General features: G+C 46.7%; 1 protein-coding gene across 1 annotated transcript in view; it reads left to right on the top strand.

Annotated features, from left to right (window-relative positions):
- Positions 1-23,956, top strand: part of SHISA6 (shisa family member 6) — a gene marked incomplete at its 5' end in the record, with an annotated part of 321,649 nt that overhangs the window by 13,759 nt on the left and 283,934 nt on the right. The window contains one exon of the mRNA XM_019654415.1: positions 9,968-10,128. Within this exon, the coding sequence (XP_019509960.1) occupies positions 9,968-10,128 (161 nt within the window). The remainder of the gene's footprint in view (positions 1-9,967; positions 10,129-23,956) is intronic.

Here is a 23,956-nt window from a genome sequence, read left to right as displayed (position 1 = left end):
TTGGTGTACCCCACCCTTGCAGTGGTTGCATTGATATGAAGGTACTTGAGCTTGGTAATGACAATAGTGTTTATAATTTTTTTTTAAAGAAGGAAGGAGAGTAGGATGGAAAAGAAAGGGAAGAAACAAAAGAAAGCAAAAGGGAGGTAGGAAGAATGAAGAAAAAAAAAACACAGAACTGAATTTTTTGCAGAAAATGTTGCCCTGGCCAGTTTGATCCATTTGCCCTTTTATGCCCCAATAGCATCCTGATTTGTTTTGCTCCTGACGTAAATCCCTTTGCTTTTCACGAGACTTTATCTCAAAGCATCCTTGCACTCTATTGGAAGCACAATTTGTGATGGCCTTGCAGAAAGCACAGACACTCTCTTTGCAGTTGCTCACAAAGGTCAAGTTCAGGGTTCAATGAAAACTGGCTATGACCAGACGCATTCCTGTCCTTAGGCCTGAGTAGAAAATATGGGGTGTGGGTGGTCCCCCCCAGGACGACTCGGGGACACAGCCATGCCATGTGGCCCACTCTCTACACTGAGAGTTTTGCCATCTGGCGTTATTGAGTCATTCCTCCAAGACCCCTCTCTTCCTCCTATCCTTTTTGTGTGGTCCTGCAGGCTGAGCCTCTGTAGACACTGGGAGGTCGTGTTTGGATGCATTTATTAGTTAAATGTTTATATAGTGCGTACTAGGTGCTAGGTTCTGCTCTAAGTGCTCTACAGATATTAAGTCATTTAATCTCCATAATAACCCTAAGAGGCAGACATTATTTTTGGCCTTATTTTTTCAATGAGGAAGCAGAACCTTAAGTAACTAGCTGAAGGTCATCAATACTGTATCCTAAGTGGCCAGCATTCCAACCCAGACACTCCGGCTCCAGCATCCCCAGCATGTCTAACCACTAGACTATACCACTTTCATGTTGCCTCACCTGTGGATTTAGGTCTGTTCCCAGAGCAAATCAAGAAGATGACGCCCGTGGTCACAACAGTAACAGCAGCAGCTGCTGCATTTATTAACTCATCTATTACCTGTGATCGAACAAATCTCGGTAGCGTTTTTGTTTTCCCAGTTCCAAGCAGTAGCTGTACTTGGCATATCCAGATCTTTGATTCATCTTCAGACACACAATCCAAATAATTTCTGAAAAGCCTGGGCTTGGTGTCGATGTTACTGAATTTCCCAGGCCTGGGTAAATTTTGAATGATTCCTGAGGCAAGGAATGGAGTGTGTGGAGATGATGCTCTTGGATGAGTGGGGCCCTAGGGAATGCACATGCACTCTCTGCCAAGCCCATGGCTGGTCCTGGAACGGCAGCCCCAGGACAGGCACCCATCCGGATGGAGCACCTTGGCCTGCTTGTCTGAAAAACAAAGCAGGGAGGCCGAACCTTCCCTCGCTGAGTTCTGCGATGTTTATTGGCCACGATGCATTCTAGTTGTGCAGGGGACAGCTCAGACCTGCGGAACGGCTCAGTGCAGATGCACAAACATTGTTACCACAACAAAGGAGATCTCCACATCCATTCGGAGCCTCTCTGTGTGAGGAGAGCGGTCTTGTGCACACACAAAGCCAGCAGCTGTGTTTCTCAAGTGGACTGCGAGAGAACCAGGGATAAGGAGAACTAAATTAAGCCATTCTCCTTGGTCTGTGTTTATTAAAAATATATTCACTTCCCTTGTCCAGAGTGCATATTTCAGAGAATAAAAGGACCCTGACTGCCCAGTACAGAAGGATGAGGATGAGGTGAAAGAGGACGCTAGCTGTTCCCAGGCTGTCGCTGTCAAGTAAAAACTCCGTTATCTGGGACTCAGATAACCAGAATACTTTATTTAACTGGAGTAGAATGTCTACACTCTACTGTTAGGAGAAATCCAAAAGAAGTAGCTATCAGAGGTTTACTTAGGAAAAGAAAAAAACCCTCCATGGTTTGTCCTGCAGTGTTTATGTGAATAGCTCCATTTCCTAGATTATCTGCGTTTTACTTAGTTTTCTCTGTGAAGAGAACTACAAATTAGACTGGTGGCCCTCTCATGGAAGAACCTTGCATTTTTTTTCAAAATTATATTTAGTATATTCTACTTAATTAGGCAAGAATACTTTTACAAAATTCTTCAAAACCAAGAGTGTTCTCATTAGTCCTGAGGGATAAGAACATTAACCAGAAGAGCTTATTGATGGAATGGCTCATCTATTTGGCTTTCTGTCATACCTATCCAACAGCAGGCATTTCTTCCTGCTCCTCCTGAGAAAGAGAAAGGGCGTGATGAAGGGTCTAAACTAACCAGCTGGCCTTGCTCTCGGCACAAGAAGACGGGTTGAATACTAATAGCTGAACTTATTTTCTCCCTTCTGTGGCATTTAAATGGCTCAGAAATCGAGAGACATGGCAGAGGCAGGAGGCGGGTTTCCATTTGCTCCTCTTTAGTGAGCAGTGACATTCACGGGATCTGCGTGAAGAGCATTAGTTGAGGTCAAAAAGACTTAGCTGATGAACTAAGGGCCCCCAGGTTCCCCACTTAATTTGAGGGGGACCTATGTTTTACCATCTGTTCGGTGAGTGAATATCGTGACAAAAAATTTTCCAAGTTTTATTGTTTTATTTGGCACTCATTTGCCATATTTGTTTTCAAGCTTGGCAACTCCATGAAGCCTAGAGACTACTGGGAAGAGGGCAGGAGCTTGGTAGAGCAGGAGCCTGGCTCCTCACTTGGGTCTCATGCAGAGTGAGGGTCCAGTGAAGTATATTGGTGTTCTACTCAGGATTGCACTTGGCAAAAAGGTCTCATGGTAAAGCAATGTAAAACTGTCAGAGCTGTTGATGACTCACTAAGGTGAATAGAACTGGGCGGTTGAGGGGCAGCTGAGTTCCGTCTGGGTATATTTTTGTACTAAAGTTTGAACACTAAAATGTTGTGTTCAGAGAGCATTGCAGGGACATAGTTGGTGAAAAACAAATGTGATTAAGTGATGGAGAGTTGAAATGATGAATGTGTGGATGGGTGGATGGATAGTGTTAGATGTATGTATGTATGTATGTATGGACAGACGAATGGATGGAGTGTTAGATGTATGTATATATGTAGGCATGTATGTACATATGGATGGATGGATGGATAGACAAATGGATGAATGGATAATCCAGCGATATAAAGTCAGCTTCTGGAGTTTACTACATATTTTTGAAATCTGTATTTACCACTCACTTACTGTGTAACTTTGGGCACGATATCTAATCTCTCAAAATCTTAGTTTTCCTCATCAGTAAAATGTGGCAACATAGCACCTGCTGTATGAGGTTGTTCTGAGGATTATGTAATATACACGTAAGAGTTTGGCATAGTTTCTGACACACAGTAATTGCTTAATAAGTGATAGCCTTTAATTTCCTAAGCAGGCAAGACTATGAAGCAAAATTATGAGCAAGGTTGTTGTATTTTTTTATATTGTTTAGGGAAATCTTTAGCTATTTTAAGAAAGATTTCGTGTTTTGAATGCAGGTAGCAGCACATCAAAATGTTGACTGGGCTTGGTCCCTGGTGTTGAGATAACACTTAGGGAAATTCCAACACATTTTCCTTTCCTTGGGACCCCTGACAACATTAACCAAGGTTTTAAGCAAATAAATAATTGGTCTTGACCTGAATCACTCATTTACTAATTGTTTCTCCATGCCCAAATATTAAGTGGCATTTGCAAAATTAGCAGACCCAGCTGGAGAGACCAGGAGGACGTGTTCAGGCTGCAGATTCCAAGGAAAATGAGATGTACTTCTGTGTAAGAGGCAGTCCCAGTGAGCCGGACACCCAGACTCAAGTCACAAGCTCTGGGTTCAAATTTGTTCCTTCGTGTTCTAGTCTTAACATTAGCCTGAGCCTTGGTTTCTTGTTAAAAAAAAAAAGGGGGTTAATAATAGCTACAAAGGTCACAGAGTTAGGACAGACATCACACTGGATAAGGCAGGTGAACACATTTAGAAACCGGTTCAGTGCTATCCAAATGTAAGATGGTATCTCAATTATGCATATGGTTACTATCCAAACAATTACTGAAGAACAACTCTAAAGTTTCCTGGCCTGAGTGATGGAATGACTGTTCTCCCTGCTTAGATTTGCTGCCCAGTTAATTTACTCTCCCCTGCCTGCCACCTTCCACAAAGGCCAAGGAATTCATGGGCCAAAGGGAGCGCGAAGAAGGGCAATTATCCAGATAATTCAAGCAAAAAGCATTCTTTTGTTTGGTATATCCAGATATTGCAGTAGAAGTGGCACTGGGGGAGGGGGAGAGTGGAATGAGTGACAATGAGCATGATTCTTCAAGTTCTTAAAATAGACACACCTGTAGCATGGGAGGGCCCGTGGGGGCATCACTTGCCCGGGAACCTGTCCTCACTCCTCACTTGCCCATCTCCATCTCTCTCTGTCTGATTCTCTTTCTCTCTGAGTGTCTCTTGCTTTCTGGGTCAACTTTCTTTCTCCGAATTTCTGTTTCTTATTTTCTCTCCTGCTCCTTTTACCTGCTTGCCCCTGTCCCTCTGATTCTGTTTCCACTTCACTCTCTGTCTCCTTCTCTGTCTCTTTCTCTCACTCCCCCATCCTTGAATTTCTCCCTCTGCCTCTCTCTGCCTCTGAGTCTCGGACTTGCTCACTATCTTTCCATCTGTTTGGCTCCATTTCTGTCCTTCTCTGTCCACCTGTTTCCTTTCCCTCTCTATCTCTACCTCTGCCCTTCTGTCTCTCCCTGCTTCTGTTTGCCACTGCCTGTCTGTCTATCCCTCTCTCTCCTTCGAAGCCTGTGTCCCTCTCTCAGATATGGAAGCTGCCACCTGCTGTTTTACAGAATTCACTTCCCTGTTCCTCAGTGACCAATTTTCTTTCCTGCGGATAGAAAGTAGCTCAGGCCTTAACCCATTTCCTCCGGCGTATCCAAATTAATTAGGTGAGACTGGCATCGTACATTTCAGAATTAGAATAATATTTATCAAGCACCCTGGAGAGAAGGGGATGGAAGATGGAGAGGAATGGGAGCAGGGAGGGAGGTCCCTGCGCTTAGCTGAGGGAGGGGGAGGGGGAGCTAGCTGGCAGAGGGGATCGTTCCTAAGGACATAGTGTCTGGGAATTAGGGCCACCTTTCTAGTTGCCAGAGGGCACTGGAGAAGGATGGATCTTGGACAGTGGTGTTCAGGAGTCGGGGAAGCCCGCGGGGCCGGGGTGCCTGCCCTGGCTACCATGCTTCTCATTGGGACCACGCAGGGCAGGGTCCCTGCTGTATCCAGATAGCCTGTCACTTCAGGTCCACCTTCCCTAGCACGTCCCTCCTCTGGGGTTGTGCTGCCCAGCTCAGCCCAGCCAATTGGGAGTTGTATCCTGAAGAAGAGGGTACACTGCCTGTTATTATCTCCAGGTGGAGACAGCCTGGCTGCAACCCAGTTAAAATTCACTCTCCAGCAGCAAGCCACATCCAAGCACGCCTGATATCCACCGAGCCTGATGGTCTTCACTCCTCAGTCATCAGAGCCTGTGTCCTGCAGGGCTTCTCAGGAGATGGCACCAAGAGTCTCCCCATCCTGGGAGAGGTGAAGTCAGTTTGAAAATCCCTGCTGCATCCTCCTTGGCCAGTGAACCCCGGAGTGAATCTGAAATTGCCGTTTACTCTGTGGTTGTGGACAAAACTGATGCTGGGCTGAATGCCCTGTGAAGGCTGGGACAGGGACCATCTTCTTTCTTTCTCTGTTTATGTAACATAGCTGGGCAGTGTGCCAAGACCTGAGGATACACTGATGGCCCCAACAGATAAGGTTCCCTCCTTTGGGACGTACATTTCAGTGTCCCCAGCTCCACTGTGTCCCAGAGCCTACCCAAGTGTCCAATCTTGATATGGGCTGCCCAGTGGAATAGATTGCATTGAGCCTTAATCAAAGACCCACTTCATCTGGTGCTGTGTAGATCAGGGTTTCTCAGCCCTGTCACTGTTGGCATTCGGAGCTGTATAATTCGTTGTTGTGGGGGGCTGTTCTGTGTATTATAGGAAGTTGAGCAGTACCCCTGGCCTCTACCCACCGGATGCCAGTGGCACTTCACTCTCCAATTGTGACTGCCAAAAATGTCTTTGGACATTGCCAAATGTCCGCTGGGGGACAGAATCACTATGGAAAACAACTGATGTAGATTCAGGCTTCGCCTATGGAAAGCGGTGGACTTCCCCACAAGAATCCATACTCCTTCATGGGCACCAGACAGGTCGGAGTCTTTATAAGAACTTGGGAGGCAAGAAAAAGAAAGAAAAATAATGTAAATCTTTTCTTTTGTAATAGCAGCTTTATTGAGGTGTAATTTACTTACACTGTGAAATTTATCCTTAAATCTTAAACTGTACAATTCAGTGATTTTTGTACATTTACAGAGTTGTCTGTAAATTGCTATCTGATTTTAGAATATTTTCACTTTCCCCAAAAGAAACCCCATGCACATTAGCAATCACTCTCCATCTCCCCCTCCCTCAGCCCTTGGTACCACAAATCTACTTTCTATCTCTAGGTCTGCCTAATCTGGACATTTTGTATAAATAGAATCAATCGTGCAACATGTGGTTTTTTGTAACTGGCTTCTTTACTTAGCATGATGTTTTTAAGGTTCATTCGTGTTGTATTATGTATCAGCTCTCTGTTGCTTTTTTAAAACTGACTAATAATAATAATCCATTGTGTGAATACACCACAGTTTGTTTATTCATCCATTGATGGACACGGATTGTTTCCACCTTTTGGCTATTATTAATCATGCTGCTATAAACTTTCACATATAACTTTTGTGTGGACACATTTTCATTTCTCTTGGGTATATACCTAGGGGTGGAATTGCTGGGCCGTGTGGTAACTCGGTGTTTAACATTTTGAGGAACTGCTAAACTACTTCCCAGAGTGCCTGCACCATTTTACATTCCCACCAGCAGTGAGTGTATGAAGACTCTAATTTTGTTACATCCTTGCCAACATTTGGTATTATCTGTCTTTTTTTGGTTATAACCATCCTAGTGGGTGTGAAAGGGTATCTCATTGTGGTTTTCATTTGCATTTTCCTGATGACTAATGATGTTGAGCTACTTTCATGCATAGTTTCTTTGGAAAAATGTCTATGTCCTTTGTCCATTTTTAAATTGGGTTGTTTTATGTTGTTGAATTGTAAGAGTTCTTTATATAGTCTGGATACAAGTCTCTTATCGGAAATACGATAATACGTAATAAAAATATGCAAATGCCTTTCCCCATTATATGGGTTATTTTTCATTTTCTTGATGGTATCCTCTGAAAAGTTTTTAATTTTGATGAAGTCCAATTAATTTTTTTCTTTTATTGCTTGTGTTTTTGGTGTTGTATATCTAAGAAACTATTGCCAAATCTATGGCACAAAGATTTGCTTTTATATTTTCTAAGAGTTTATAGTTTTAGCTCTAATATTTAGGCCTGTGATCCATTTTGAGTTAATTTTTATATGTGGTATGAATTTAGGGTCCAACTTCATTCTTTTGCATGTAGATATCCAGTGTCCAAGCATCATTGGTTGAAGAAACTATTCCTTCCCCATTGAACGCTCTTGCCATCCTTGTAGAAAGTCAATAGACCATAGAGCTATTTATTTCTGGGTTTAGTTCTTTCTGGACTCTCAATTCTACTCCATTGGTTTATATTTCTGTTTTAAATTTTAGCTCACTATTTTCTTACCATGTAAACATGTTAGGAAAGTGTCTTTGATAAACAGTGGGATGAAGGAGTTAGGCGACTTGCATGGATGTGTGGTTAAAAAAATAAAACACTTATCACATTTTGAAATTAGAAGGGATCTTAGGGGGTCATGTTAGTATAAACCCTTGCTTTGCTAACGGGGGGAAGATTAAATTTATTATTTTTTTTAGATTTTTTTTTTTATTGGGGAATTGGGGAATGGGAACAGCACTGGGGAATTGGGGGAAGGGGAACAGACAAGTTGCTGTCGTTTTGTTCTTCAGTCTAGTTGTGGAGGACGTTGCTTCACTGGCCCAAGTTGGCACCATCATTGCGCTCTTCCCGGGCGAGGCAGATCAGTCTCTGCTCACTGCGGCTGCTGGCCGCTCACGCTGGCTGCTGGCTACACACGGTAGCCCATGGCAACCCACTGCCGCAGGGGCTGCAGCCTACGCCGTCGCCGGCGACTCACGGGCAGCCCAGCTCCAGGTTGAGCTGTTGTTCAGCATCTTAGCTGTAGAGGGCAGTGTCACTGGCCCTCATATGTGGGATCCGAACCGGGGCCCTCTGGCGTCCCAAGCCAGCTCTTAACCAATGTGCCACTCGGCCGGCCCAAGAAGATTAAATTTTAATTTTAGAGATGAACATATCTGTCCAAAGGTTCACAGCTCATCAGTGGCAGAGCTGGGTTAGAACCCAAATCTCTTACCTTCAGGGCAATGCTTTTTTCTCATCCCCAGGCCTTGAACCTCAGGTCTCTGACCCAGACCATAAATCTGCCTAAACTTCCTTTACCAAACTAGCAAACTTTTCATGCTCTCCCTCCTTACTTGGTCCACCGAAGTGAATGGGGGTAGTGGCATCTGTCTGCTCTCTCCTTTACCGCCTGAGAGAAAAGAAAGCTAGTGAGGGGAAAGCATTTAGAAAAACTGAAATTGCTGTATAAATGTCACTGAATGATAAGATTGCCAGCTTGATGCTCTTCTTGCAGAAAGGTTCAGCATGTCAGAGGCAGCATAATAGAAAGAAACAATTCACTCTCAGACACGTTTTTTAAACTGCCGGGATTGTCACTTTCCAAGGGGGCAGAGTGCAGGAACTGGAATTCTAGCGTGAATGAACCCTGGGGTGTGCCGGGCTGGCTGGGAGAGGCCTAGAGGTGTGATACCTGGCCCCACACCTCAGGGACACCCTGAGTAGATGGAAGAGTCCTTGCCCAGCTTGTGGAAAACAGGGGTTCACTCAGACCCAGGGAACCTGGCCCTAAAATGACAATATCCAGATGGTGGTCTCTTGTGGCTTGTCTGCACTCATCTTTGCCTTTTCAGAGTATTCCTGCATGTCTCTGTTTTTCATCAACACTGCTTACCTCATGTGTCATGCCCACAGAGGGCGTCCTGTTTGAAACCAGGTTGGGGTTGATTTCCCCTCAATCTGAGCCCTTCAATAGCAGGTGCTGTGTCTTATTTACCTCTGTCTTTGCAAGGATTGATGCATACTGAGTCTTCAATAAATGCACGTTTGATTACTGAGACTAGGTGTTGAGTGAATAAAAGCTGCTCCCTTGAGGTCACTGGGTCCTTGCCGAGGGGTGGGCCTCTCCAGGGACAGCAGCGTGTCTGAGCATCTCTCCTTCTTCCTGTTTTCTTCTCTGTTGGTAATTGCTCTCTCCTCTAAGCTTCAGTTGTGTTCTCTGTCTGTACCATGCATGTGTTCTGTTCTTTCTCTTTTTATCTGTACATCCTGTCTTTGCAGCTAAATCACTCCTTGCTTTGACGGCAGGAGCCGTGTGCTATACTTATTTTGGGTCACCAGTATAGAGTACATGCTGTGTGTGTTTTCCGATGGGGAAGTCGGTCCCCCTGATATTAGTAATGTGCTGCTGAATTTGAGGCCGACGGTGTCAGCCGTTCACTGCAGTAGCATTCGGCTGCCCAGCTGTTACAGGTATCTGCCTGGAATGGGGGATGGGGTTATTGGGGGAAGCCAATCTTTCGAAAGGGCCCAGAGTTCCTTAATGTAAAATGAATTAAAGAAAGAAACCATAATCACTGCCTTTAAGTGCCTGTACCCCCAAGCATGGCAACCTCTACCCTGCGTGCCCACTGAGACCAGCCCCAGGTGACACTGTGACTACTGAGAGCTGAAGGCTGCGGCTCCATCTCCTCCCCTAGCTCCGCGCATCAAAGGAGCTTTGGGACCTACACACACCTGCTTGGTGAAATCTCACTGTGTCATCTCCTCCTCGTTTAGGGCGCTGGCTGACATCTTGAGACAACAGGGACCAATCCCCATAGCACACTGTGAAAGAGAAACGATCTCGGCTATCGATACCTCCCCCAAAGAGAACACGCCGGTTAGATCGTCCTCCAAAAACCACTACACCCCTGTGCGGACGGCCAAGCCGACTCCAGGTAAGTGTGAGCTGATTGCCTTGAATTTCTGCTAAGGCTGGTGAGAGGTTTCGGTGATGTTGCTGCTCCGATGGGGCTGGTCGTAGAGCCTGTGCTGTGAGAGACTCTCTAATGGGCAGGCAGGCTTGTGAAAGAGTCTGGGGACTGTCCCCCTGGGGAGTGGTCAGCATGGGAGATACTGCACCATTGAGTGTCTGGGCTGGAGGATGGCTGTCGATTTAGGGCATCTGTGATTTACTGAGTGGCTGGTGGAATTCTCTTACTTGAAAGGAAGCTTGTGGCAGCCATGGCGGAGTACCATCATCCAGTTGCCAGGTGGGGGGAAGGTTAAGGCTGCCTAGGATGCTAGATATGTGGTAAGAAATTGCTACAGTCCGTTGCAGAGACCGCTCAACTATTTGAATCTCAGAAGGCACTTTCTGAGGGTAGGAATTATGTATGTATTGTAGAGTGACCCTTGCCTGTGCTCTGGAAAGTCCCTGGATAGATGACAAGTTGCCATGTAATAGCAACATGCCTTCTACTCTTAATTGGTCATCACTAGAACCCTAGGGAGGAAACAGAGCATGGCTTATTGTCCTTGTTGTATGGAACGATAAATGAGACTCAAGGAAATGAGTGACTCGGACAAGGTCACTAAGATGTTAAGAGTAATAAGACATCAGTAATGACATTAATATAACCTCACATTTATTGGGATCTTGCTCTGTGTCAAGTGTTAAGGGCAAGCATTTTACATGTATTTTCTTTTCACAGCAGTCTTAAAAGCACTTGTATTTTCCTTGTTTCATATGAGGAACTGAAAGGTTCAGTAGTGTTCCCAAAAGGACACAAGGTTGTAAGAGAGAAAACCAGGATTTAAACTGAGGCATAAAGGTAACAACAAGCAGGACTAGAAAACCCTAATACCCTAACCCAGTGGGGGACATGAATCCAAAGTATCTGAGTGGACAGTCTCCTTACAAGGACAGATGGGGATGTTGTGTCTCATCGTGAGCATTATGAGACAGCCTAATACTGATCCCAGTCTCCAACACAGCTTCTGTTTTGATCCTTGGACCTGAAATCTTCACATCCCTCACCCTTTTCAAAAGATGGGCTATATGGTCTGAACTAAACCTGCAATAAGGATATGCAACCGCTAGGTGGCAGTAGGTGTTTTGTAAATTCAAAATTACAGTGACTATGCTGCTGAGATCAAAATTATTTTCCATTCTTTTTTGAATTTTCTTAAATGTATTAAATCAGAAATTATAAACTTGCCTTTAAGATAACAGAGTTAAATCTTTTGAGAATTTGATAAAAGTTAAGGACATTCTCCTTAGAAAATATACATTTATATGAATCTACGTATTCATCCAACATTTTGTATAGGATTTAAGAGGACTCATAGACCGTTCCAAAGTTAGAGATCCCTGATTTAAAGGTAAAGATGAGAGATTCACCTTTGCAAAAAGTTTAAGAGGCATTTTTAGCCTTACTATCATAAACGCTTAGAATGTAAGCAATAGGAGTCTTGACAAAAACATCTGTACATTAGAATCACCTGGTGAGCTGTTAAAAATGCTGGTGCCAGGGCCCCACAAATGAACCAGAATTTCTAGGGATGCATTAGTATTTTTAAAAAATCTCCCCAGGGTGATTTTAATGTGTGGACAGGGTGAAGAACCACTGGTCCAGATGGATTCTTTCCTTTTATGAGTGAGGACACGGAAGACTATGCCAGTTGCTGTCAAATTTGGCTGCACATTGGAATCACCTGGGGAGCTTTAAAAATTAAGGGTACTTGGGCCCCAAACCCAGAGATTGTGATTTCATTGATGTGGGGGTGTGGCCTGAGCATGGTGGGGTGTGTTTAAAGCTTCCCAGGTGATTCTAATATGGAGCCAAGTTTGAGAATCACTGGACTGTGGGAATCGCACGAAGGCGCCATTCGAACTAATCCTTATGATCGCTGACCCCTGTTAACTCCAACCTTGGTGTTTTAGACCACCTTGGAGTAGGGCATTTTTGTCTCCCCGAAGATTCATGGCTGGAAGTCAGGCTCCTTCAGAGCCTGCAGTTCCGGGACTTCCAGTCACTCTGGTGTCCAAAGCACCCCTGGGAGTTTACCTTCACCCCTCTCTGCTCTTGTTTTCTCTGTCTCATTCACAGACCAGCTAGTTTCCAGCCACTGAGTCCAGACTGATTAAGTCAAGTCTTGTCTGGCCCTTAATGCCTTTCACTGGGCAGGAAGGTTTGTCATGTCTTCTGGTTTCTATATATTGTACATCTCCTCTAGCGATCTGAGAAAGAAAGGGAGCTCATCGCTATATGATTCTCTCCTATGTTTGGAGAAATCCCTCCCTGTATTTCTCAGATTGGAACTCTTCCCTTTGCTTTTAGAGGTGGGAGTTGTTTGCCTGGGCCGGAAAGCACTTACATTTAAGAGCAATTTCATAACAGCCCTCAACAGTTACAACTTGTGATGGACACAACTGCTTTTCCAAATAGCCAACATCCTTTGCCACAAAATACTGCAATTTGAGCAGAATTTAAACAGAAGTTTGCCTAAGAGTCCAAAGTGGGGACTGGCTGTGATTTTGCCATTCATCAAATCAAGAAACCACTGATTGAAGGGGTATGGTGGCAAGAGTCTTTTAGGGGGAACTTAAGGAAGGTACCCAAAAACACCAGGAGGCAGATGAGTAGTTTTGCTTCTCAAAATGTTGTTCACAGACCTGCCTCATCCTCATCATATGGGAATTTGTGAGACATGCAGCCTCTCAGGGTCATCTCACCTGCTGAATGAGAACCTGCATTCTAATGAAATCACTCAGCAAATAATGTTCGAGAGCAGTGGAAAAGCACGGGCTCCGAAATGCAGCTCCTCCGTTTATTTTCTGGCCCTGACCGTTGCTACGTGTGTGACCTCGGGCAAGTTTCTTTGCCTTTCTGAGTTTCCTTGTCTGCCCTTGAAGTTAATAGGACCTACTGCCTAGAGTTGTTTTAAGGATGTAATGAGTTAAACCAATTAGAGCCTTCAAACATGTCCTCACATGTAGCAAGCCCTCAAGGTTAGCCATGACTGGGTTATGAAAGCATATCCACCACTCATGGCAAAGGAATCAAATAGGAGAAAAACAAAGGCAATATGCCCTCTGACCAGGCAGGGACCGTGCGGTTGTGTCTGAAATGAAAGCCCCTGGGCCCAGGCTTGCCTGCACTTGGCCCCTGCCTGTGGCACCGCCTCTGAAAATGGAAGTGCTTTGTAGGGCTTTGTAGAGCGCTGTTGTGGTCTTGGACATTGAAAGCACAGGCTTGTTTGGTTTAGGAAGTGGGTGTGAGAGTCCTGCCTTAATACTAATAAAAACAATGATGCCATAAGTAGCACAAGTACCATTTATGGAGTGCCTACTATGTGCTGGGCACCCTGTTAGACATTTTATTTATGATAGAGAGTGGATCCTGTAACATTTCTTAGGTATAGGAGTTCCTCCTGTTCCCACACTGCAGAAAATTTCTCTTTCCTTCTAGAAGAGTCTTTTATCCTAACTATCCAGAAGTACCTTTCCAACTTTCAAGGGAGCTTCATCATGGAGAGTTACTTCGGATGTAGAAAATTAACGAAGTCCACTTCCATCCCTTATCCCTCAAATATGGCTGCCTCTAGACCCTCACTACTCAAAGTGTAGCCCCTGGGCCAGCAGGGGCTGCATTCCATTGGAGATTGTTAGACATTCAGCATCTTGGGCTCTTTCCCAGACCTACTGAATCAGAATCTGCATTTTAACAAGATCTTTAGACAATTTGTATTCACCTTAAAATTGAAGAAGATCCTTTTAACATAGCGATCCTCGGCCCTGGCCACGCACTGGAATCATATAGGCATTTCTGAGAATGCTAATGCCTGACCCTCACCCCAGAGATTCTGATTTAATTGGCCTGGGGTACAACCTGGGCATTGGTATTTTTCAAAACCTTCCCTCATGGTTCCATTGTTCAGCAAACTTTGAGAACCAGAACTGCGAGGGACGCTGTCAGATAAGGAAAACATCTCAGGGACTGTGGAGCTTGGCTTCACATCAAGACCCACAAGATGGAGCCTGGCTGGTTCAGGTGAATGGGCTGCAGTGTCACGTCCTCTCCAGGGCGGGCAGAAGGGAAAAGAGGACTTACGTTCATCTCAGGGAGCGGGTCAGTCTGCAGCTATGGAAACAGCACCTGGGCAACAGCAGGCACAAGTAGAAATATCAGAATTCATCAGAGGGCCAAGCGGAGCCAGGCATCAGGAAATGTACCACATCTGGACTTGCAGTCCCCCTGAGCCCAGGATCTCAGAGGCTTGCTGTGGGCTTGCTTGGTGTTCATGGAAGAGAAGAGTGGAGACCTCGCATGTTCACCTGGCCTGACTCACTGACTCACAGCTGGGGGAGAGTGGGGTACCTGTCCCTTGCAGTAGCAATGACATCATTTGTTGGGATTCCAAAGTTTTGCTATCCAACTTCCCGTTATCAAGGGTGGCATCAGCTGGAGGAAATAAATATTTATGCCCTAGCTACACACCACTGTGAGTTGTATAAATGAGCAATCAGTCATCCTGCCTCTTGTCAAAGCTGTACACTTTAATGGCAGACTGAGAGAGCCAAGAGACGTGACTCTAAGATTTGTGGAGACCAAGAATGAAGGCTGGACAGCTGACACAGGGGTGCTTTGTCACAGCCATGCACAGCTAGCCCTTGGTGCGCCCCTCACCGCAGCCTGTTGCCTTCTGCTTCTGTCACTGGAACCCAGACACCCTTTCCCTCTGCATGCCATGCATGTTCTTGCCTCGGGGTATTTCCCCCCCTGTTTGGCGGCCCGAAACTTTCCAGAACCAGGTGTTCGTGCTGCGAAATTTGATGCTCACACAGCACCGCCTTTCTTAACCTCCTAACTTGCTGCCATCCGTCCCCTGCTTTATTTTTTTCAGAGTACTTACACCATCTAACGTCGTATATTTGCTGGCTTGCCAGTTTATCGTCTTTGTCCCTATCAGAATGGAAGCTCCATGGAGGCAAGGGTTTTATCTTTTTATCCACTGTGATATCCTAGACCCAAGGACATCGCCTGGAGGACCCTCACAGTTGCTCAATGACTATATTCAGGGAATGAATGAATGAAGACACTGTCCTTTGCTTGGATGGAGGTAGGAACCAATACATACGTAGTATTGGTCATAGCTGCGTGCGGAAGAGCTCCCATCAAAGCCCCTTCTGTGGCCCTCTTTGTAAAATTAGCGTGGAGTCAGTCACTTTGACAGCCCAGTGGGCTGGTCATCTGGTGGTGAACTGAGCTGGAGGCCGTGGTTTCCAGTGCCCGGGCTTCTCACCAAACCCCAGGGTGTCTTTCCTCCTGTCTGGGACTGACCCATAACTCCATGGCTCAGTGTGGCCAGAGACTGGGAACATCACTCCCTTCCCTGGCTGGGCTCAGAGAAGTCGTAACTCAGGAGGCCCTGCCTATTCTGCCTACTCTTTCAAAAACAGACTCCTTTTCAGAGGTCTTGGAAGCCCAGGCAGCTCAGATTCCCTGTCCCCAGGCGCAGGTTTAGGGCTGCAGGTGAAGCCAGATGACCTGGGCCATACAGCTGAACTCTGGGAAACTTCCGGTCAACCTCAGCCTTTCATGGGAAAAGGGACTTTTCTTTTCTAAATCATCTCCAGAGGAACAGGATTGTCTTGTTCTAGAGGGGCCTGAGATTGATAGCCTCACAAGACTTTGGAGCTCTAAGGCGATGGTGAGATCAGCTGACCCAACCTGTACTTGGCCTGTGAGGAAACTGAGGCACAAAGGAGTCACCTAGGTGAGAGGTGATAGGGCCGGGCCTCAGCATCCAGCCTCAGCGTTGGAGTTGAAAATGTGGTCTGTGCAGCTAGACAGACCTGGGTGTGAGTCCCGGATCCCCTATATCAGCTCAATTCCATGCCCATAAAGTGGGAATAACTAGCACCCTCCTCAAATGGCCATTGAAAAAATTGAGTGAAATAATCCGTGTACAGTAAAACCTTGGATTGCAAGTAACGTGGTTTGCAAGATGAGCAAAAATTTCTAATACATTTTAACGTGGTAAACGAAAGATGTCTTGCAATATGAATAGTTTGTTTCTGGAATGAATTATGCTTGCAAACCAAGGTATTACTGTATTTTAAGGGTGACACTGGCTTGGCTCAGAGTTCACGCTCAGTAGCCATATGCATTTTTGTCATCATCATGAGCATCATCTCTGTTATCCGCTGCATCTTCCCCATCTTTCTCTACGTATCCTTTCCTCCTTTTTCTTCTTCCTGTTATCTCCCACTGCTTCCCTCTGTCTACATTCCTTTTCACTCTTTCCCTAATTGTATTAATCCACCTCTCACCTCTCACCAGTCTCTTCAGCAGTGACTGGCTCTCAGCTCTTCTATGAAAACACGCATTAACTTAGCCTACAGTGGTCCTGTCTTTTCATTACTGCTACCACTTTCTTGGCCATCCCCTGTCACTTCCGAGTTTTCTATTGGCAGAAATTTATACCTGTTGTTTGGACAGTCTCCTAGCAGGCTGGCATTGGCCTTTCCCAAGTGGGGTCTCCTTAGTCTTTGCCTAGATGTTGGGTTACCCCCCACACACTTGCTCAACACCATGCCCTTGTTGTTGCAGCCATTGTCCTGCAGGTCTCTGCCCGGGGATGACCTAGGGCGAACCAGCGGCTGACCGCAGCAGCCATGTGAGGCAGCCACTCTTTGACTACTGCCTTCTTAGAGGGGACAAAACCCCAGAAAGTTTACTGAGTCAAGGCCGGTGGAAAAGAAAAGGTATCACTAACCCTTGATAAAAGGAATAACATTAATTGGTGCTTATAATATAGTTAATATGAAGTAACCAGGCACCACTATATGAGCTTTACCTGTATTATATCATTCAGTCAGCACAACTGTATGAGGTAGTATCATAGTTACCCGTATTTTACAGATGAGGAAATTGAGGACAAGGAGATTGGAGACCTTGCCCCAAGATCATACCCATAGTCACTGGTAGAAAGAGGATTTCCAACCCCAGCCTGGGCTTCAGGGACTGTGCTGTTGAGCCTTTCTTCTATTACTGGTTTTTATATTTCACTTCATGATAAGCGTAGATGGCAAGATATCATTCATCTCAGCTTTGCAAAGAGGCTGCCATTACACTTGACCCGAGCTTTAGACATGGAAGCGTTTGCCCTTCAGAGCATCTGAAACTGATCTATTTGTCTCACTGTTTTTAAAAGATAGGGTAATTAGGCTAAATCCACTACATATCACTCTATCTTCCCAATGAGCTTATCATGTGCCCGATGCTGTGTTGGGTCCTGCAGGGTCCATGAATGGAGCCCTGCTGTCCCCCGCCCACTGATGAAGTGTTGACAAGCACGTGGACAGCCCCACAAGGGCCATGCAGGATGCAGGGGCGAAGGAGGAAGTGGGAAACCGAGATTCCGTGGAGGCCAGGATGCTTGAGGGGGCCTTGAAGGATGCCCAGGACTTCAACGGGCTGAAAAGGGTGGACAGTGGGGTGTGGGAAAAGGTGTGAGCAGCCTGTGGAAATCACAAGGGTTGTAAATAAAGCCTGGAAGAAACATTCTGTGAGAGGGATGCTTTCAAGGGCTTCAGTGTGTGTGGGTGTGAGGCCCCTCCACATTGCAGAGGCCTGTGGGTTCCAGGGTCAGCTTCTTATGGTTTGCTATTATTGTTTCCTCCCTTGGGTTCAGGCAGTTAGCGCACTCCTCAACATAGCCATTCCCCTTTCTTACTCACTAAGGCTCTACTCTAGTCTAGGCTGAGCAAGCAGACAACCAAGCTTATTAAGCTTGTGTGGTAAGTTAGAGTCCACAGATCCTGACCACCTTTCTCGATGGAAGGACCTGCATTTTACCCATTCTTTTACAGCGGTTTTGGTTGTTCTCATATTTCCCTTTCTTTCTGGGTTTGGAGACATTTCAGTGGAGTGATTTCTGGACAATGAGAATGTTTCATGGTCTATTTCTAAGCCATTCCCAATTTTATTCTTGTTTTCACCTGGCTCTGCATGATACTGGATCCTTTTTATGAAATTTCTTCACTGATTCATCCATGCCTTCAACCAAGAATGAAAGGCAATTTAGGTGGTGGTGAAAGGCATGGAATATTGAGCCAGACTCTCTGGTGTTAATTCAGACTCTACCTCGATTTCCCCATCTGTAAATTGGAGTCAGTGATGGTATCCCCCTTCTAGGACTGTTGTGAGGATTAAATCAGTTTTTGTTTTTTAAAGATTTTATTGGGGAACTGGGGGAGGGAAAAGCATTGGGGAATCAGGGAAGGGGAACAGAAAAGTTGCTGTCCTTTCATTCTTCAGTCTAGTTGTGGAGGACGTTGCTTCACTGGCCCATGTTGGTATTGTGCTCTTCCCAGCTGAGGTAAAGCAGTTGCCAGCCACTGGACGGCCGCTCACGCTGGCTGCCAGCCACTCATGGTAGGTAGCTTATCGCAGCCCACTGCAGCTCCACTGCAGCCTACACCATCGATGGTGACTCATGGCAGCCCAGCTCCACATCGAGCTGTTGTTCACCATCTTAGCTGTAGAGGGCGCAGTATAACTGGCCCTCATGTGGGATCTGAACCTGGGCCCTGCTGCTCAGAGCTGGCGTCCCAGGCCAACTCTTAACCAATGTGCCACTCAACTGGCCCTAAATGAGTTTTATTTATTTATTTATTTATTTATTTATTTATTTATTTATTTCAATCGGCGAATTGGGGGACGGGAACAGCACTGGGGAATTGCGGGGAGAGGAACAGACAAGTTGCTGTCGTTTTTTTTTGTTCTTCAGTCTAATTGTGGAGGACGTTGCTTCACTGGCCCAAGTTGGCACCATCATTGCGCTCTTCCCGAGCGAGGCAGATCAGTTGCTGGCTGCTGGACGCTCACGCTGGCTGTTGGCCACACACGGTAGCCCATGGCAACCCACTGCAGCAGGGGCTGCAGCCTATGCCTTCGCCGGTGACTCACGGCAGCCCAGCTCCAGGTTGAGCTGTTGTTCAGCATCTTAGCTGTAGAGGGCAGTGTGAGTGGCCCTCATATGTGGGATCTGAACCAGGGCCGTCTGGCGTCCCAAGCCAGCTCTTAACCACCACGCCCCTTGGCTGGCCCCCTAAATGAGTTTTAATGTAAACAGTTCAGAGCAGGGAAACACTGTTTTAAGTACACACCATCTCATATGTTGGTCAGTAGGCCACCTGTGGCTGTTGAATGCTTTCAGAGCCTTGTAAGATTTCAGATTTGGTATGAAAAAAAGAATGTAAAATAGCTCCATAATTTTTTATATTGATTACATGTTGAAATGATAATATTTTGGATATATTGGGTTAAGTAGAGTCTATTACTAAAATTAATTTCACCTGTTTTTATTTTTTAACATGACTACTAAAAAATTTACAATTATACATATGGCTCATATCTGTGATTCACGTCATATTTACATTAAACAGAACTGATTTCATTGTTAGTGAGTGTCTACTTGAGTTTAAGTTTCAGTCCTGAACAAAATCAAACCCTCTTTCTTAATGGAGCTTCCACTGTGTTGGAGGAGACATCCAAGTAAACAAGGAAATACCTTCAGAGAATGCTAGGTGCTCAGGACACAATCAGGCAGGAGATGTGTTAGCGCAACGCTGGGGAGAAGGAGTCATTTTTGACAGTGTGGTCCTAACAGGTGGTATTTGAGCTGGCACCTGACTAATGAGGAGGAGGTCAACCATGGGGACATCTGGAGGAAGAACGTTCCAGGCAGAGGGAACAGCAAATGCAAAGGCCCTGAGGCAGGGGCAAACCTGGCATGTTCAAGGAATAGTAGGGAGACACAGGTGTCAAGTGGTGAATGAAGGAGTGGGCAGTGCCTGATGAGAACAGAGGGAGAGACACGGGCCAGTCGTGCAGGGTCTTGGAGACCACAGCAAGGAATGTGGATTTTTTTAAACTATGATGAGCTGATTTCTGTTTTAATAAGATGACCCTGGTTGCCAAGTTGTGGAAACAGGCTCTGTTGAGAAGCAGAGTAACCAGTTAACATTTCTAATATTAACTTGGGTTAATAAGAGAACTTTCTCTGACTTCCTCCTTCACAAGGAGATATGCCCACAAAGGGCAAAGTGGTACAGTGATAGCCTGTGGGTGTCAGAATCAGACAAACCAAGGTCCAATCCCAGCTCGGCTTGGACAAGGTGACAGACATCTCAGTCCCGGGCTCTTCAACAGGGGTTGGCACACTTTTTCAGAAAAGGGCCAGATTGTACATGTTTCACGCTCTGTGGCCATAAGCTCTGCATTGCAGCTACTCATCTGTGCCACTGAAGTGCGAAAGCAGCCACAGTAATACGTAAATGAATGGGCACAGCTGCGTTCCCATAAAACATTATTTACAAGAATAGTCGGTGGGCAGGATTTGGCCATGGGTTCTTGTTTGTCAATTCCTATTGTTAACCTTTCTCTGAAAGCCACAGACACCTTCCAGGTGACAGTTACCTACATGTGACACGTGAATAGGGACCCATCCATTGCCAGGATACTGTGGGAGAGCCAATGGCCAACACAGGAGCCGTGAGTCCTTAAGTGTCAGGACCCATTTCCTGTGCCTCTTGCCAGGGTGTTGCTGAGTCCTGATTTTACAGCTGGTGGAATGGGGCCTAATGAGGGCTGATGAGTTAACCATATCACAGTGGAGACCAGGGTCCTCAGCCTTGACCTTCTCGGTGGCTTTATCCATCACACGGGTGATGTTGTAGAAAGCGTGCTTATTACATTTATAAGTGACATATCACTAGGAGGGCTGGCCAGCACCCCCTGGATGATGATGGACTCAGGGTTCACAGTGTCTCCATGGGTGTAGAGACGCCAAGGTCACGTTGAACAAGCCCCGTTCTGCTGTTCAAAGCTCATCTTCCTCTTGTATCTCAGATCCCGTTCACTTCCAGTCCTCAGACACCTCGCCTCCTTGATCTGAACCCCGTCCCTTCCTTCTCTGCAGGCTCTGTTCCCTTAGCATGTGAGTGTGCTCTGCTCCCCCACTTCAACACAGAGGGGCAGGCCTCCCTCCGTTTCACACCCGCCCACCCCCCTTCTTCTCTCCCTGACAGCTGAACTTTGCACAACAGTTGTCTACACCTGCTGCCTTACTTCCTTTCCTCCCGCCCACTCTTCAGCCCACGGTCTACTGGCTTCCGTTCTCTCCTTTGGGGCTTCCTTCACACAGCTTTGGGGGTTTGAGGAGCAGGCACCCCTTGGTCCGTGGCCGGAAGGAAACTCCCATCTCTTCCTGCACTGAAGCCAAAACTCTGGCCACCTGAGCCCACTCAGTTCTTTTTGTTTTTTTGTTTGTTTGTTTGTTTGTTTTAGCTGAGCCATCCTGTTACCTGTTGGCAGCTCAGCGGCAGCTCAGCTCGGGCCGGACTCGAACCGCGGTTGCTCAGAGCTCAAACCCTTGAGTGAGCTCTTAACCAACTGAGCCACTCGGCCGGCCCCTCCACTCAGTTCTTGAAGGCACATTCTCTCTTGCTTTTCAGGCTTCTGGAATATTTTCTTTCCACTCTAGCAGTCTCTCCTGTTCCTTGCTACCTCCCAGGCCTCAGCTCAGGTCTCACTTTCTCCCATTCCCTGGCTGGGTTAGCCCCTTGTATCTTCCTACCCTGGGGGCCTTGACCAAATTATTTAACCTCTCTGTGCCTCAGTTTCCTGGTCTGTAAGTTGGAATAATGATATCTCCCCTGTGCTGTAGTGAGGAGTAAATCAGTTAATAAACCTCTTTGCTACCCGGTTTCCCCAAGGCACGTCTGGCGTCAGCCCAGCCCACCTCTCCCTCCCCGGAGCTTGGCTTAGGGCCTGGCACACATGAATGGTGCATTAAAAGTCCTGTGTTTGTATCAGAAGACCCAATATGTCCCATACGAGGAACAGCAGGTCATGTAAGAGAATCGTGGGGGTATGTGACTCTCTGTTTTGTGAGAACAAACCAAGCAAATCAGTCGGTACCTCTGGAAACAGCGGTTTTCAGGCTGCATGAAAAGAACCTGGAATCTGGTTCCAGGGAGGTGACGTGCTTGCTTTTCTCTTGGCTAGTATGCTGACACCTGTACTACTGTGTCCTGTTGTAGACACTTGTGCCCTGTGCGTGCCAGGAGGGTGACACGGCTGCTGGGAAGTCTGAGAGCCTTGTTCTTTAAATGATAGTAACAACTGACAATACTTGTTAAAGTAATTTCCATGCACTGACTTATTTGAATCTTGTAGCAACCCTAGAGGCAGTCCCTATTATCATGCCCACTTTGTAGATGTGGAACCTGAGGCTTAGGGGCTTCAGAATCCCGTTTAAAATACACCACTAGGAGGGGGTTTGTCTGGGCTCTGAATGCCGGCAGTCTGACCACAGAGCCCCAGCCCTGAAGTCAAGCTGACCCATGGTGCAGACAGGGCACGGGAGCCCCCTGCAGCTACATGAAGTCTGTCCTTTGGCTGTGGGTCTGTGTCTGCTCCTGGTTGCCTGGTGTGTGGATTTGGGACCCCAGGGAGGATACCAGAGGAGACCGATGTTTGCTCAGCCTGAGGGCAGATGTTCTTCTGATGTGAACCCTCAGCTTCAGGACAGACCACCTTGCTGTGAACTGAGCAAGATGCATTCACGCAGGGCGGGAGGAGTCACTGGGCATTTTCAGCTTGCGGGGGGCTGGCATAGCTACTTGTAAAGTTCTCCCTTTCTGAGACTATATTAGGAACTGTAGCGGGCATTTGTTGAGGGTCGGCTGTGCTCCAAGCTTTCTTCTGTGAGTCCTCTCGCTAGCCCAGCAGACGGGGCTGGAGGGGCATGGCACAGTGGGACAGCCCCTACCCGGTACACGCTTGTCAGTGGTAGGGTGTGGCTCTGACCCAGGCTGCCCGATCCCGAGCACACTCTCCTAGTGGCTACACCAATTTATCTTTCTCTTGGGATTCTGTGACCCTCAGGATCAGGTCCCCAGTTGGGCCAAGACATCATTCCATTCCCAGTGCCAGGCTTGTCATGAGAGGAAGGGTTCATTCCCACGTCACAATTTAATCCCATTTAGAAAGTGAGTCCCAAGCCCCTGTCTTTTGATCCTGGGTGTGGTGGGGGTGAATAGCTTTTCCCAGCCCAGATTGCCTTAAGAAGGAGTGTGCCCAGATACAGAGCCCTCCAGAAGCCAGAGGAGCTGCCCTTGCCCTGGCCAGGCCGGCTGTACCGGAAGCGTCCTCCCCCGCCCCAGCGCCTGGGAGCTGCAATGGCTGGGTCAGCTTGGCCAGAGTGGAACCCTCCTGCCCCTCCCACCATGGAGGCAGCCCGAGTGGGGTGGGGGGCAGATGGAGCCTGATTTCACCATATGGCCGGGAGAGAAGGGAGAGTCACTGAGCTGGGCCACTAATTACCCACCATGCCCAGGAAGCAGTAGGATTTAGAATAGGTTCTGGCTGTCATGAAAATGAGGTACGGGGGAGAGGAAAAGCCAAAGAGCTGTGGACAGGGTTAGAATTCACAATTACCTTGGTGAGTTAGCAAAACAGAGGGACCAATGGAACACGGTGCAGAGAGGACAAGAGCAAGAGGTCAAGAAAAACAAATAGCTGCAGACTTGAGGGAGGGTGGCCGCATGGCCCAGGCCCTCAGGGTTGCGGCAGGTAGGAGATCGCTGGATGAGAGGGAGCCCAGCCCCTATCAGACTGGGCATTTCCCCCCCAGGGGGCTCCAAGTCCATTGCCTACAGAGTAAAGACTATTTAGGAACCAAAGATGGAGGAGGAGGAGGAGGAGGAGG

The sequence above is a fragment of the Hipposideros armiger genome, unplaced genomic scaffold (genome assembly GCF_001890085.2).
Source record: "Hipposideros armiger isolate ML-2016 unplaced genomic scaffold, ASM189008v1 scaffold_222, whole genome shotgun sequence".
NCBI classification, from domain to species: Eukaryota; Metazoa; Chordata; class Mammalia; order Chiroptera; family Hipposideridae; genus Hipposideros; species Hipposideros armiger.
This window is presented reverse-complemented; position numbering and strand designations above follow the sequence as displayed.